This window comes from Apodemus sylvaticus, chromosome 2 (assembly GCF_947179515.1).
Source record: "Apodemus sylvaticus chromosome 2, mApoSyl1.1, whole genome shotgun sequence".
NCBI lineage: Eukaryota > Metazoa > Chordata > Mammalia > Rodentia > Muridae > Apodemus > Apodemus sylvaticus.
The window spans coordinates 101,401,962-101,418,562 of NC_067473.1; the positions used below are offsets into that span (position 1 = coordinate 101,401,962).

General features: G+C 45.9%; 2 protein-coding genes across 3 annotated transcripts in view; one reads left to right on the forward strand and one right to left on the reverse strand.

Annotated features, from left to right (window-relative positions):
- Window positions 1-16,601, forward strand: part of Reep1 (receptor accessory protein 1) — a 115,789-nt gene that overhangs the window by 21,183 nt on the left and 78,005 nt on the right. The window lies entirely within an intron of this gene.
- LOC127678774 (histone H3.3A-like) lies at window positions 4,435-4,883 on the reverse strand. Its single transcript, XM_052173926.1, has one exon. It carries the CDS (start codon window positions 4,849-4,851, stop codon window positions 4,435-4,437), a length of 417 nt encoding a protein of 138 aa, XP_052029886.1. The 5' UTR covers window positions 4,852-4,883.

Here is a 16,601-nt window from a genome sequence, read left to right on the forward strand (position 1 = left end):
TTAAAAATCAAACAGGCATCTAAAGAATAATCAAATACAACACAATAAGATAAAACAAGAACAAATAAATCAGAATAGTACAAAACAAACAAACAACCCAAAACCAAAACCAAAAGCACATGATGCAGATACAGTGCAGGTTTTGCACTCACATGGAAATTCTCTAAAAACACAAAACCAGAATCCATAATACAAACACAGAGGACCTGTAAGTTAACAACAACCACAAAAAAAGAAAACAATCCAACAACCACAACAACAAAATCCCTGACTTAACATCATGACCCAAAGAAATTCCAAAGATGCTGTTGAGTTTGTTTTGTGTTGGCCATCTCCTGCTGGGCACAGGGCCTGCCATTAAGAGTGGTTTGTTGCCTTTAATCCTAGCACTTGGGAGGCAGAGGCAGGTGGATTTCTGAGTTCAAGGCCAGCCTGGTCTACAGAGTGAGTTCCAGAACAGCCAGGGCTATACAGAGAAGCCTTATCTAGAAAAACCAAAAGAAAAAGAAAAAAGAAAAAAAAGAGTGGTTTGTTTCCCCAGTGAGACTCCCTCGAAGAAAACAAACTCTTAGTTGTAAGTAGATATAAATTGGAGGTAGCTTCTGGCTTAGGGGTAGGAGCGTGTGCCAACTTATTTCATACCAGGTCCTCACCTGGTGCAGCCCTGTGCATGTCCTGTGCATGCTGCCACTGTCTCTCTGTGCAGTTGTGTGTGCACCAGCCCTCTTGTGTCGAGAAGACCTTGATTCCTCGGTGTCCTCCATAGCTTCTGGATTTTTCTGCCTCCTCTTCTGCAGAGTTCCCTGACGTCTGAGGGGAAGGCTTTGGCAGAATCATCCCTTTTAGGGCTGAGTGTTCCAAGGTCTCTCACTCTCTGCATGTTGTCTGGCTGTGGGTCTCTGTATCTGCTCCCAGGAGGAATCTTCTCTGATGATGGCTGAGCAAGGCGCTTGTTTATGAGAATATCAGAATGCTTTTGGGAGTCATTTTATTGCTACATTCCTTTAGCAGAATAGTAGTATTTGTTTGACTTTCCTCTAGGTCCTGGCCTATCTAGTCTTAGGTTCTTTGCCACCCAAGCAACACTGGGTATGGGTTCCATCTCATTCTGCTTTAGACCATTTGCTTTCCTGTTACATCAACTCAATTTTCCAGAACCTTCCATAAAGTTGGCTATTCACTCTACAAGGATAAAAGAACCTGGGGTAGTGAAATACTACCCAGGGTTCCTACCTACATGGACACTTCTCAGTCTAAGTGGTCATGGGTAGTGTGCAGCTAGGTCAGGAAGGACTCAGGACCAATGCCTTTTTCCCCAGCTCAGAGGCAGACTTAGTTACTAGAATGAAAACGAGTGCTACCATCAACACAGCATTGCATTTGCTTCTATTGTCTCACTTAGGCCACAAGGGACAGGCAGCACTTACAGGCTCTAAAGGAGCAGCCGGAGGCTCACAAAGGCTGAGGAATGTGCCCAGCTCATAAATGTCCCAGACAGGAATCTAGTGTGAGTCTGCACAATATCACAGTCTTCATATGGTCATTGCCTGGATGTTTCTACGTCCCTGGTCTGCATAAAGGGATCGTTCATAATGCAGGGAGATGATGGAGAAACAGTACTCTCCCCATCTGCACGACGACACGCAGATCTACTGCAGGATGCGCAAGCTGCTCCAGCCATGGGGAAGAGGACTAAGTCATTGTCTAACTGCCTTTGGGGTTCCCTTTTGTAGGAAGAGAGACATGCTTGCTTTGGGATGTTTGGAGTTAGGGAGAGCAGGGAGAATGTGCCAGTTACATTTGTCTGCCTCTGGTAGAGAACCAGCACAGTGCTATTTGAGGGAATCTATTGGGAGCTTTGAGAGAAGGATGCAGACTTTTAGGCAGGGGCCAGCCAGGTAGAGCTTTGTCAGGAGCGAGGCCAGACAGTGTATCCACGTCAAGTTTGCTGCCTCTCCCTCTCCATGTTTCTCCAAAGCTTCAGAATGTGACCTTATTTGGAATAGGGGTCCTACAAATGTATGTCAAGTTGGGGTGAATTCTTATTGCACTAAGTTTGGTCACAGTCCAAGGACTGGTGTGGTTATGAGAAGAAGGACATTTGGACACATTTGAGACATGGGGAACACCATGGGACAGCTGCGTCTGTGGGGGGTGTGATCTTTCCTCACACAGTGATGACGAACAGAGGATGAGGCAAGGGACAATCCAAGCCACCAAGCTTGACAGGTCTATGGCCAATGTGCCATCTATTAGTTTGAAGCATCTAGTACTCCCTCCTTGTCCCCTGTTGCAAAAGAGACAAAGAATTACTCAGCAGAACACGTACTTGTGGAGCTATGCAGGCTCCAGGAATGGTCACGTGATCTAGAATTTTTGCATGGTGTTCAGAATGCTCTAGAATCGAATCCCAGATGACATGTTTCACTCTTCCCATGAACATCTGAATTAGTCACTTTTCTCTGACAAGAAGGTTTTTTTAAAGGAGGAAGGGTTTTTTTTTGGTTCACAGTTTGAGGGCACAGTGCATCATGACAGGGAAGCCTCCATGGTGGTGTCAGTTTGAGGCAGCAGGGCACACTGCATCCAGTCAGAAAAGAGAGCAATGGATGCTTGGGCTTGGCTGGCATTCTTTTTATTCAGTCTAAGACCCTAGCCCCTGGAATCCTACCACCCATATTTTGGGAATCTTCTAACCACAGTTCAGTTAATCTTGACACTCCCTCACACACGTGTTCAATAGATTGTCTCCTAGATAAGTGTAGATCCTGTCAAGCTGACAACCAATACTGACCATCACATCCTTATATAACTCAAGCTTTCTGTGCCATATTGGGTCATTGCTATGTTCCCTGGAATACCATCTCCCCATCTCCTTCACTGGCTATATCCTGTCTATCCCAAATGCTGACTTTTTCTTCCCTGGACATTTATAATCCGATGTGGATGCTGTGTTCTTCAACCTCAAAGCACACAGTGTGCCAGCACTGGTTACTGGACAACACCCTACATAACTGTCCTGCAGTAGTTTATCTGTTTTCATATTTAACTCATTAATTTAGTTTTTATAAGCCTGACCAGTGTTGATGTGCTGCCTCTTGGGCACCATCTCAGCTCTTTAAAGGTAGCTAGTGGAACCTTCTGTTTCCTTGTCTCTTATATATTCCTTGTGCATAATTCCTGAACATGAATAGGTGTACATAAGAAAGAAGTTTCTAAACAATGATAGTAGTTTTCCTGGTGTGAGGATTATAAAGAAGAGCTGTTGACTCAAAGTTAAATATTGATCTTTGGGATATAACCTAAATCCATTTCTGTTGCTTTGATAAGATATCCTGGCTTAAAGTAGCTTAGGGAAGAATGGGTTTATTTGGTTTCTAGTTCTAGGGTCTAGTCCCTGATTTGGGGGAAGTCAGGGAAGGAACTTAAAGCCTCCCACACAGTCAAAAGCTTAGAGTAATCTCATGGCACCTTGCCTGTTTGCTCTCTCATCGGCTTTCTTTACCTTTACACAATCCAGGGCCCAGCCTAGGGAATGGTACTGCCCATGGTAGACTTGGCCTCCCTCCAACAATTAACTGTTAAGACAATCTCCTACAGACAGGTCCACAGGCCAACTTGATCTAGATAATTGAAGCTCTTCCCAGATGATTCTAGTTTGTGTTCTTAACAGTTTAAATTAATTATCACAGTATAGATTGTATACTCTGCATATATCACTATCATTCAAATTCTTATCCTTCTAGCAATCCCAACCTCGTTTAAACAGAAATTGAAAGGAATAATTGAGCCTCTCTTGTGAGTCTACTCTGTGATGAACCCGATGGCAGCTGTGTAAAATAAGACAGACAGGACTCTCTTCCTTAATGTGTGTGTGGTTTTTTTCAGGAAATACTGACACAGAACTAGTGAGTGTTTGGAATTAGTTGGTTTCCTTTGGCTTTTGATGAATGTGACACAGTACAGGGAGGACTGCCAGTCAGGCTGAGCTCCTGGAAGCCTTGTTTATTTTTCACGGCCTGACCCCTCCACTTAGCTGTGACTAATTGAAGCTAAGCCGACTGTACTTCATCTCTCCTGGAAACAGATGAGTGGTTCAGAAGTGCCACAAACCAAATTGTGTTCTACCATAATGCATATTCTTTTTTTTTTTATTTAGCAGGTTTATTTATAATTGTTATAAAGTTGAACGGTTGAAATGTGTTCACGGAAACATTTTGCTTGCATTAATGCTTTACATCTTGCATTCATATTAAAAATTCGCACACAAATGAATGTGGAGAAACTGCCAATACCTGATTCTGTCCCCCATGTTTCCACTCGCAATCACATACTTAGGTACCTTTGACCCTCATGGAAAAAATATCTAACATTCAGAACTACTGTAACAGGAAGAAGAGGAAAAAAATTTTTTTGAGAATGAAACGTTTCCTCTCATAGTGGACTCTTAAGCGCGTTCTCCCGTATGCGGCGTGCTAACTGTATATCTTTTGGTGTAATTGTTACACGTTTGGCGTGGATAGCGCACAGGTTGGTATCTTCACAAAGGCCAACCAGATAGGCCTCACTTGCCTCCTGCAAAGCACCAATACCTGCACTCTGGAAGCAAAGATCTGTTTTGAAACCCTGAGCAATTTCTTGCACCAGACGCTGAAAGGGGAGCTTGCGAATCAGAATTTCGTAGACTTCTGATACGATTTCACAGAGTCCGACAGTACCAAGCCTGGAACGATGAGGTTTCTTCACCCCTCCAGTAGAGGGCGCACTCTTGAGAGCGGCTTTTGTAGCCAGTTGTTTGCTGGGTGCTTTACCACCAGTGGATTTGCGGGCAGTCGGCTTTGTACGAGCCATGGTATGGGCACCTCCTTACTTACCCCCCTGTCCTCCGGCTGGAACTCGACAAGCGAGAGGCGGCGCTGGCGTTAGAGAGCGGCGGTGCGATAAAGGCTGCGAACACAATTGAAAGATCCATAATGCGTAGTAAAAGCTCTGATGCAATGTGGTGGTATTTGGGGGTGAGTCCTTGGGAGATATATAGGCATAAATACAACTATGAAGGTGGGACCCTTGATGGGATTGGTGCCTGCATAGGAAGAGGCTCTAGGCAGACTTTCCCTCCACCTCTCCCTTCCCACCATCTGGAAATCAGAACACTCATCAGAACCCAGTAGTGTCAGTGACCCAACATTTCCCGTGTCCAGAACTGGAGGGAAGTGAATTTCTGCTGGTGAGGCTGCCTAGACATAGTATCAAGTCAGGGCAGCTGGGCCTGGCCGAAGCAGGGTTACGCATACAGGAAGTAGGAACTGTAGAGAGTAAGAGGTGGCAGGAGTCTGGGCAAGCCTGGCTCAGGAGGCAGAGTGTTTGCCTAGCATGAATAAAACCCTGGCTTTGATTACAAACAACACATAACCAGAAGAGGTGCTACATACATGTAATCCAGCTCTTACAATGTGGAGGCAGGAGGATCAGAAGTTCATAGTCATTCGGTCCTATATTACAAATTCAAGAGAAGCCTTGGATACACAGGGCCCTGTGTCAAAAGGGGGGGCTGGGGTGAGAGGCAGGTGTAGAGGCTGTGTGTGCCTTGTGGTTGGAAGTTCCCATGAAAAGCGTGTGCATTTGATCTTTTTTGTTTAAAAACTTATTATTATTTGTTTATTTTATATATATATATATATATATATATATATATATATATATATATATATGAGTATCAGCACATTGTATATGTAGTTTCTAGACACCTGGCTTATTTTGTGGGTGCTGTGATCTGGATTCCAGTCCTCCACTGTACAGCAAGTGCTCTTAACTGCTGAGTCATCTCTTTGGCCATCGAACGTTCCTGTCCCTTATGTAGTCTTGAGGTCTCTGGCAGATGAGTCCACCCATGCCGTGGGCATCATGCACCTCAGGATAGCTATGCATTCAGCACAACGCAAAACTGCAAAGTCATTTCAACAGAGTCTCTCTTTTCTGAGATCTAAAAAAAAAAAAAAAAACCTCAATTGTATGGCTTTGAGAATGACCTTTGTCTCATGAATGAGACAAAATGAATGTCATGTCTCAAAAGTTTAGACACACCTACAAGAGTGGCCGTAAGCCAAGATAAAGTTGGTGAACAGGAACCCTGATATGTCAGGAGAGACACAAAGGGAAAGGGAAACCAAAGTACACAAACCACATGGAATAGATTACAGATCCCAAAGAGATGAGGGGTGCCGGTGTGACGCCAAGGGAAGCCGGGCATGCAGCAAGCCCGGCCTCCCGGCATGCAGCGAACCCAGCCCTAGGCACATGTGTCTCGGGGCAGTGAACTGTAGGGCTATGTTTTCATTACGGGGTCCTCCGCTGTGCTTTCGGTGGAAATGGTGGATCTGGGCAGGTGGCTAAGAAAATACATGCTGAGAATTAGCGTGTGCCCTTGGCTCCATTCTTGGTGATTATGTTTTGCTGTGGTTGGCAGCTGTGGGATCTGTTAGGTCTGGGGGTCAGTGGGATGAGGCGAAGGCCCAGAGACTACCATGGAGGGGAGAACTTTAACTAGGCCACAGACTGGAGTACAGCTGGGTTCAAATGACGGCTTAAATCCAAAGATGGGTGCTGAGACAGCAGCTGTGTCAAACACATTTGAGAAAGAGAACGAGAAGAGAGGCAGCCAGAGAGCCTCTAGCTGGGAGAGATCCAAGCTTCTCCAGGACGCTTCTGTCCCTAGTTCTTGATGCCTACAAGTCCAGGCTGCCGTGGGCTTGTGTGCCACTCTAGCCCCCTACCCACACACCCTCATTAGTTCTTGAGCCCAAAAGACCTGCTATCAAGATCCTTTCATGTGAGGGAGGAAAGCCAGCACAGAGAGGCCAGGTATCTGTACTGGGTGTGCCAATGAGCCGGCTCCCTAGCTGCAGGTGGCTTTCCCACGCCCAGTCTCTGTTCTTCCTATCCTTCAGACACAGGCAAGCAGGCCGGAGGTGGTTCTGAAGCCACCGGGAGAGTACATTATCACTACCACCAGCTTGGACGCCAGGAACAATGGCATCCACCTGTAATTCCAGCATGGCCGTGTGTGTGTGTGTGTGTGTGTGTGTGTGTGTGTGTGTGTGTGTGTAGACAAGAGGATCAGGAATTCCAGGAGAGCCATGGCTGTATGGTGAGTTTAAGGCCAGCCTGGGCTCTATGAGATTGTCTCAAAACACAAACACAAAAAATAAAGTAAAACCCATTTGGGCATGGTGGCAACCTTATCCCAGCACTAAACAGGCAGAGGATCTGTTAGTTTGAGGTCAGCCTGGTCTACATAGCAAGGTCCAGCCAGCCAGAGCTACATAGCAAGACATAATCCATGTTCTGTCACACCCAACAGTACCTTTCCAGCATCAGATGTTAGCCCCCATTCTGCATAATGCTGTCAGACAGAGAGCAAGGCCCTCACCACCTACACAGATGGTTTTGGATCTTGCAGCTCTGAGTCTCATCTGCCATTGCCAGGGTCTTTCCATTCCTTTTTGTGTCTCTGCATTTGTCCTGACGCCAAACCCTATTTGTTTCTCTTATTCAAAGATACTTGCAGCACACACACACACACACACTTTAACCATGGTGGGAGCTGAACCCAATGCTTTGCATACAATAAGCAAGTTTCTTCTAGCACTGAGCTACACCTCTAGCCACTGATTTGCTAAGTCAGAGTCTCACGGTATGTCCCAGGCTAGTCTTGAACTCATGATCCTACTAGCTCTGCCTTCCATGCTCAACTTTAGATATCTATTTGGGGGACTGGTGGGGAACTCAGCCGTTAAGAATACTTGTTGCTCTTGCAGAGGACACAGGTTTGGTTCCCAAAACCTGCATGGTAGCTTACAACCATTCATAACTCCAGTTCCAGGGGACCTGACACCTGCTTATGAACATCATAGGCACCAAACATAATGCACACACACACACACACACATACACACACACACATAGGCAAGACACACATACACATGGAGGCTGGAGAGATGGCTCAGAGGTTAAGAGCACTTGATGCTCTTCCAGAGGACCTGGGTTCAATCCCACCATGCACACAACAGTCTGTAACTCAAGTTCTAAGGGAACGGATACATTCTTCTGGCCTCTGTGGGCACTGGGCACACACATGTTATGCACATATATGCATGTAAGGCAGATACCCATACACATAAAATTTTTACAAAACCACTCATATACATGAAATAAATATAAAGATTTTAAATACATATTTTATTGGTACTTTTGTGTGTGGGATATGTATGTGTTCATGATATTTAATGCCACATGTGTATAAGTACTCTCAGAGGCCAGAGGGTGTTGGATCTCTGGGAGCTGGAGATATAGGTTATTGTGAGGCTCCTGACATGGGTGCTAGGGACTGAACTCTGCTCTATTGGAAGAGTAGCAAGAACTCTTAACACTGAGCCATCCTTCTAGCTTCAAGATGTGTATTTTAAAGTAAGTTCATTAGTGCTGCATTATAGAGCCAGTCTAGATGCCCATCAACAGAAGACAATGCAAGGAAAATGTAGAGTCTATACATGATGGAGCTCTACTGAGCTGTAAGGCAAAGAGCAAAGGATGGAACTGAGGACTATTGTGTTAAAGGAATAATCCAAACTCAGAACAACACATCGTCCACACTTTCTCTCATATATGGAATCTGGATTAAAGTGTGTCTGTGTATGTGTGTGCACGTGTGCGTGACACAGAAGGAGAAGCAGGACTATGAAAGGGAAGCCATCGGTCTAAAGGATGGAGAGAGGAAAAGGATGGTAATGGAATACACGTGACGTGGAAGGGGAGGACAGGGGAAGATGGGGAGGACAGGGAGCAAATGAGAACAATGTAACTATACGTTAACTGTGAACATTTACATATTTATATGTATGTGGTTATTTATTAAGATGCCACAAGGAAAGCTGTTACCTTATATGCTAATTTCAAAGATTAATAAAATGTGAAAATGAATTCACTAATTGGAATAGCTGCTACTGCTTCTACGGCATACTCCGGTGGTATTCTAGAAAACCCTCCTAGCACTCTGTCTTCGGGAAGTTAATTTGTAAAATCATACACTTCAATCATCTAATAGGAACATCATATTCCACATGTTTTGTAAGTGTCGTTCTTGTTTGCCTGTGGTCATTCTGGTAATTTGAGCTTGATTTCATTAAGAACGTGCTAAACCCCTGAGCATAAACTGACTGTAAAAAACATAGAGGAAATGTAAGATTTACATACCAGTGAGTTAGACATTTAAGTTGCTGGTGGCACTGCGCCTTTGTGCTTTGGGGCTTCTCTTGATATCAAGGTTTTATAAGCAGATAAGCACATGCGTCTCATACACGCCTTCCCAATAAGGAGAGAGAATCCCCCACTCACCAGCAGCACAAAAAGCCCGCCAGAATCTCATGCGCCTGTCTGTCCTAGCCGCCATGTCTTCCTACCCTAACCTCTGTCCTAGCCACTGTGTCTTCCTACCCTAACCTCTGTCCTAGCTGCCATGTCTTCCTACCCTAACCTCTGTCCTAGCCGCTGTGTCTTCCTACCCTAACCTCCAATGAAGATGTGAGAATGAAGCCACATCTTTTTCTTTGCAATACATTATGAAACCGTCCCAACCACTAACTTGTAGGTCAAGCGATCTTGCAGAGGAAAGAAAAAAGTAGCCTTTTTTTTTTTCATTTGATAAGATTAGAGTAATTATCTCACATAAACCTTTAGTTGACATTTTTTGAGCAAATTAGTAAAGCCTGGGCAAAGATATAGATAAACTTAGTTTTTCTGAGTCATGGTTTCTTATAGTCCAGGCTAGCCTTGAATTTGCTGTATAGCCCAGGCTGGCTTTCAATACCTGTTTCTTCTACCTCCATCTCCCAAGTGCTGGGATTAGAGGCAAACACCACCAGACTCTGCTGATCTTTTTTAATTATCATACACTTTTTAAAAATATTTATTTATTTATTATATGTAAGTACACTGTAGCTGTCTTCAAACACTCCAGAAGGAGGGAGTCAGATCTCATTACAGATGGTTGTGAGCCACCATGTGGTTGCTGGGATTTGAACTCAGGACCTCTGGAAGAGCAGTCAGTGCTCTTAACCGCTGAGCCATCTCTCCAGCCCCATCATACGCTTTTTAACATTTATTTTAAGCACCAGAGAGAAGGCTCAGCATCACCATACCTCATACCTGTAACTTCAGTTTCATGGATATGATACCATCTTTAGATTTTTGTGAGCACTAGGTAAGCAAATGCTTATGTGCACAAAATTAAAATAAATACGTATTTTTATTTTTATGTAGTTATATGTGTCTGTCTCTGTATGTGTACATGTGCACATGTGTGCAGGTGCCACAGAAGCCAGAAGAAGGCATCTTATCCCCTGGAACTGGGTTACAAGCCATTGTGAGCCATCAACATGGTGCTACGGAGCATTCTTAACCACTGGGCCATCCGTCCATTCACTCAGGATTATGCTTTGTTTAAGCAAAGGGTTGAAATTTCGGTTGTCTTTACTCGGATTTGTTTGTGTTTATGTTTGGGGAAAGCAGTCTTTGCTCTTAACCTGAGGTGGTGGAATGGTCTCATGGGAGGGGTGGTTCTTGATCTGGGCTATAAAGGGATTTAGGAGGCCCTAGAGATACAGTTTGGGCACAGTGAAGAGTTTAAGAGTGTGTGCCCCATTACAAGATCCTGCAAAGGAAGTCAAGCCAGAGTCCAGAAAATGTCCAACACTCTCTATGGAGCGATTTCAAAGCCGGGAAAAAGGGGGCGTGGAGGAACTGAGCTACTCTAAATAATAGCCAGATAGTTTCTGAATGGGCATAAATATATACTTATCACCTGCTGTAGCAAGTCTACACTCCAGCGTTTACCCAGGAGAAGTGACAGCATACGCCCTAAGAAACACTGGACTCTGGTCAAGTATTCCTAGCAGCCTGATTCCTCATAGCTAAAGATTTTAAGGAGGAGAGTGGGCTGAAGAGTTCTACCCTCCACATCTCTTTCTCTCTCTCTCTCTCTCTCTCTCTCTCTCTCTCTCTCTCTCTCTCTCACACACACACACACACACACACACACACCACAGACACCACATAAACATACACACAGACCACATACACCACACACATACATACCACACACACAGAGAGACCACATACACACAGGCACTCACACACACACACACACACACACACACACACATACACACACACACACTAGTGAAGGACCATTTTCTCTTCTCAATGAACTCTTTACAGAGGCCCCGAAGAGTGAGGCAGCTGCGTCCAGGAAGGATGGGGTGTCCCACACGGATGGGTGGGTGTGTACTGATGAAGTGGGGGGAATTCTGGTTGGGGGAGGAGCTTGTTGGTGCAGAAGATCAGCTCTTTGTGTGTATGGGAGACAGGGATTGTTAAAGTCATCCACTGTGGGTGTCTGCAACCCCAAAGGAGACTAGAAAATCCAGTTATGTTTGGCCAAAGGATGTGTTCTTGACTCCAGACAACAGGAAGATGTTCCTCTGTGTTCCTTCCTCTTAGCCAGAGCCGGCTCATCTTTCATGGAGCTGGTGCTGTGTGGAGCTGGGATACCGGCGTCTGTCCTTGCCCTTTAATCCAGGAGTATTTATGAGTCTTAGGAGAGCACAGCAAGTGTGATGGGACCTTTTCTCATTTCCTCACCAAGAGCCGGCCCCTCACTGGCCCCCTGCAGTCGTAGCTATGAACTGTTTCTCCGACCCCTCCTCCTCACCCCGGCAATCCATCATCCGGCCGTTCTTATTCACAGCGTACCTACGCTACTCTGTGCCAGTCACTATGCTGGGAAACGGAGGTCTCCCATTTTACATCATCAGTCGTGAGCCTCCTCCTCAGTCTTCCTGGTCCCCTGCCCTTTGGACAGACATAGAGAGCACGTGCCCAGGGAGTGAGAGGCCCCTCGCCCTGGAGTCCGCCTGACTCAGATGCATTGAGCCTTGTGCGGCTCGAAGCCACCCCACTGCCCAGTGTGTTTCTGTGGTCCGCACATGCTGCTCTCCCTGCCTGGCAGTCCCTGTCCTACCCCACCCTCTCTCTCGGACCCGGAAGTTGCTGAGATAGGAGCCCCTGTCTCAGCCAGTGCAGGTTTCCCTGTAGGTCTGATGGTTTGCGCCATATCCAGCTAGACTTGAACCCAGAGGTCTGGGACTCTTCCACTCATCTTTGAATCACACCAAAGATGGATAAAGGACTGAAGGTCACTGTGGTCAGCAGGATGGACACCAATGGGAAGGAGAAAGAAGAAAGCAGAAGTCTCTCATATTTAGGAGATGTTGAACACAACAGCTCCATGCGTTTGACGAAACTACCGATTTTAATTAAGATATTGATTCTTTCTCATTGTCCACAAGTGTTCCGTATGAGTGTAGGGACTTCTTGTGGTATGGAACTCACCTCCTCTTCATTGTAGACATTTATTTTACATTTGGCTTTTGACATAAGGTGCCACGGAATACGTTTATGCCTTTGACTTTACTTCATTTGGATGACTTCCCAGGAAGACAGTTACCATCAGAGGACAGTGGCCCTGCTGAGGATTGAGAAGCAATAGCGATCGGGCTCCCAGGGAGAGTGTGCCAGTCTCTGCTTTCTTCTTTAGACCAGGTCCCACACTGTAGGCCTGGGAAGCCTGGACCTCACTATATTGCTCAGGCCAGGCTCAAATTCGTGGTTCTCCTGCCTCATCCTTTCAAGTATAAAGAATACAGGTGCAAGTTACCATATAGTTTTTTTTCTTTTTTTTTAAATGATGAGTTTGTGGAGTCTCATTCATTCATTCATTCATTCATTCATTCATATTTGTTCTTTCCCTACTGGGGATAGAATCCATGGTTTTGCATGTGCCAGGTTAGGAAACTGTTCTACCATTGAGCCACACCTCCTACCATTGAGCCACACCTCCTACCATTGAGCCACACCTCCTACCATTGAGCCACACCTCCTACCATTGAGCCACACCTCCTACCATTGAGCCACACCTCCTACCATTGAGCCACACCTCCTACCATTGAGCCACACACCCCAGCTTAGGTTTATGGATTCTTAGGGGATGAGGGCAGGCTGATAAGACAGCTCAGTACCAGCTTGATGACCTGAGTTCAATGCCCTAAAATCACATCGAAGGAAAGAAGGGACTCTGAAAGCTGTCCTCTGACCTCAAGCTGTCCTCTGACCTCCACAGGCTAATTCTAGCATGTGTGTGCTCACACACACACACACACACACAAACACACACACACACATACACACACACACACACACCTAATAAAGTTAAATTTACATTTAAAAAAGTAAAATCCTAATGCAGGGGTGGGTAGGAGAGATGATCAAAAACAAAGAAAACCATAGCACCACTGGCCGCTTCCACTTGACCATGACTTCAATTTAGAGGGAATTTCCTGTGCACCTTTCATGTTGAGAGAGACCTGTCATGCTATAGTCCTGGGGCCAGGAGTCTGGCCTTCAGTGACAAGGCCAGCCTTATCAGTCCAGCTGTGCTTTTCCGTGGCACTCTGGGAGAGGGGCCTGTGGAGCAGGGAAGGGAAGGAATCTGGTACTGACCTCAGCTCTCTCTGCACTCCAAGCCATTCTCCAATAGTCACACACTTATTAATGAGGAGCTCGGAACTCTAGCTTCTGGAAGCCGGGCTGGTTTTAGGAAACCTCTTGGGGATGAACGGAAAATGGGACGTGGATGAACCATTTGCTGCTGTCTCCGTTGGGGAAGTCACGCTGTGCATTTATCTGCATAGAGCCTCCTGGCAGCTTAGCTGAGTCATTTGCTTGTAACTGTCTGACAGCTAAACTTGTAGCCCGGGGACCTGCACATCTGTGGCAGGGCTGAAAATGCTCTTGCTGACTTGTACAAGGACAAGGATAAGGACAAGGATATTTGTGAGGCATTATTTTCTAGGCTCCTGTATATAGTGAAGATGGTTTTTCCTAAATTATGGAGGACTGAGTGTGTGTGTGTGAGTGTCTGTGCATGAATGCCTGTGTGTAGACATGTGCACTTGCATGCATGTATGTGCATGCATAACCACAGAGGTCAGGGGTTGACACTGGTTGTCTTCCTTAGTCACTCTCTACCCTACATACTGAGGCAGGTCTTGCCCTTGACTCTAGAGCTCTCCAGTCTGATTTGTCTAGCATTTACGTGGGTGCTAGCGTTCTACCCACTGGGCCATCTCTCCAACTCTCAAATTATGCCTTAAAATTAATATCACATTATGTCTTAAACCATTTTTAAAATGAATTAGGCTTTGGCTGAGGCAAGAGGACAACCTTTCTTTTGAGGACAGTCTGAGCTACATCGTATGTTCTAGAACAGCTTGGGCTACAGAGACTGGCCTTTTCTGAAAACAGCAATTCAAATCCAAAATAAATAAATAAAAGTAAAACATGATTCAGGGATTTTGTTTATTTGTTTATGTTTTTGTTTTGTTTTGTTTTGTTTGAAACAGAGGTTCTCTGTGTAGCCCTGACTGACCTCAAAGTCACAGAAATGCAACTGCCTCTGCCTCCTGTGTGCTGAGATTAAAGGTGTGTACCACTACCACCCAGCAGGGATTTTAATTGAGCATGGAAATAGGATACTCCTACCTGGAGAGTAACACCATGTTGGTCCTTTTAAGTCTCTTGTTTTCATTTAATTGGTGAAGTGGGAATTGCTGCTGGGGTGGGCTAGGTGACTTTCAGGGGACCTGTGACCACGAGTTCATGTGGCCCTGGACTGTGTGGCCTTTGCAGCATATACTTGGGTTGTCTAAGCATGCTGTATTGGGAAGGACATATGCAGTAGGTTTTTATTTTATAGATGAAGAAATTGAAACAGAGGAGTTTAATAACTTAAGGTCATAGAGCCAATACCTGGAGGTGTTGAGGAAAGAACACGTCCCTCTAAAGCCCATATCCTGCCCAGCATGCAAGGGGCTGTTTGCTCTGGCAGGATCTGGAAGCAAGCCCACTTCATCATCTGCTCCAGAGGAGGACAGCTGTGTCCTGGACTCCTGGACATCTGTAGAGCTTGCCCTGGCCACGGCCCCTCAGGGTGGAGCTTCAGAGAGAACACTTTAGAGATGTCCCACATTTCCTGGCTTTGGGGATCTCAGATGTCCTCTGGAAACAGAGAAAGTAGATGAATTTGGATCAAGAAGTAGAATTTGGACTGGACCAAGGAGTAGAGACTTCCCGGCAACCGATTTAGGACAACACATAGCTCCTTTGCTAAGGCCACCCTGGGCAACTTTAATGATTCCAAAACAAGTGAAAGAGAGAGGGAGGATGCAGCTCAGCGAGAGGGTGCTTGCTAATGTATATGAGGTTCTAGGTTCAAGTCCCAGGACCACCAAAAACCCAAAAGCAAAACTGCTCCTTAGAGTGGGACCTGAGGGCCAGCCTGCCGTGGGCCATGGCAGGTTCCTGTATGTGCAGGTGTGTTTGAAAGGGTAAGAATGGAATGGTGTTCTCACAGGGACCTGAGCTGCTGCTGGGGTGGGCTAGGTGACTTTCAGGGGACCGGTGACCTTGAGTTCATGTGGCCCCGGACTGTGTAGCCTTTGCAGCATATACTTGGGTTGTCTGACCATGCTCTCTTGGAGGGGCACATACACTAGTTTTATTGACACCCTCGTATCAAGGAACGATACGTATCAATTGCCAGCGTATCAATATTCTCACTGTGAATTCAAGGCCGACACAGTCTACATAGCAATTACCAGGACAGCCAGAGCTACAAGATAGACAGACACTGGCTCAAAAATCAACAACAGCAAAGAGAGAGTGTCCTTTCTCATTATCCTGCCTGGCTTCCTCACCGTCTCCTAGCCACAGAGATAAAACACGCCTTCCTTTTCTGTGTGCCTCTGGGATCAAACTCTTTGTTTTCTACCAGCCCAACAAAAGCTGTATCAGTATTCTGCCTTGCTGACCCGGATTTCCATCTGCTGGGACAAAGAGATGCAGGAAAAAAATTCTTTTAAGCCTGCAATTTCCAGGAATATATCATAGCAAAGGCTGACTACACACGAATCTACTGGTGCCCTTTAGATGCTTTGCCCGGCCTCATCATTGTTTGGGCGGCTGCCACCCTCATCCCACTAACTCAGGATGCAGAGCAGGTGTGACTCAGTCCCGCTCATTGATGTCCTTCGGGGAAGACAGAGCCTTGCAGATCAAAGGCATTGCCCAAGTCACATGAAAGTGAGAGGCCGCATGCCTGAGATGGAGGACACACTGGTCAGTGCCCAGTGTGGTGCCATCCTCTGTTCACTGTGGACTCACCAGTGACACAGCACTGTGGACACTCATTGTGCCATAGATGCAGTGTCCTTAGGGGACCAGAGATGCTTCAGAGTTAGCACTTTATTTTCAGATTTTGGAATGCTTCACACACACACACACACACACACACACGATATCACTTGTGGGTAGAACCCAAGTTGCAACACAAAGTCCTCTTTGGGATGGCCATGGTTGCACATGCCTGTGAGCCCAGCTTGTGAGAAGCTGAGGCAGGAGGACCAGGAGCTCACCTACACAGCTAGTCC

Excerpts from the sequence above, each read along its gene's own strand:
- LOC127678774 (XM_052173926.1), bottom strand. The coding sequence starts at position 4,851 with ATGGCTCGTACAAAGCCGACTGCCCGCAAATCCACTGGTGGTAAAGCA.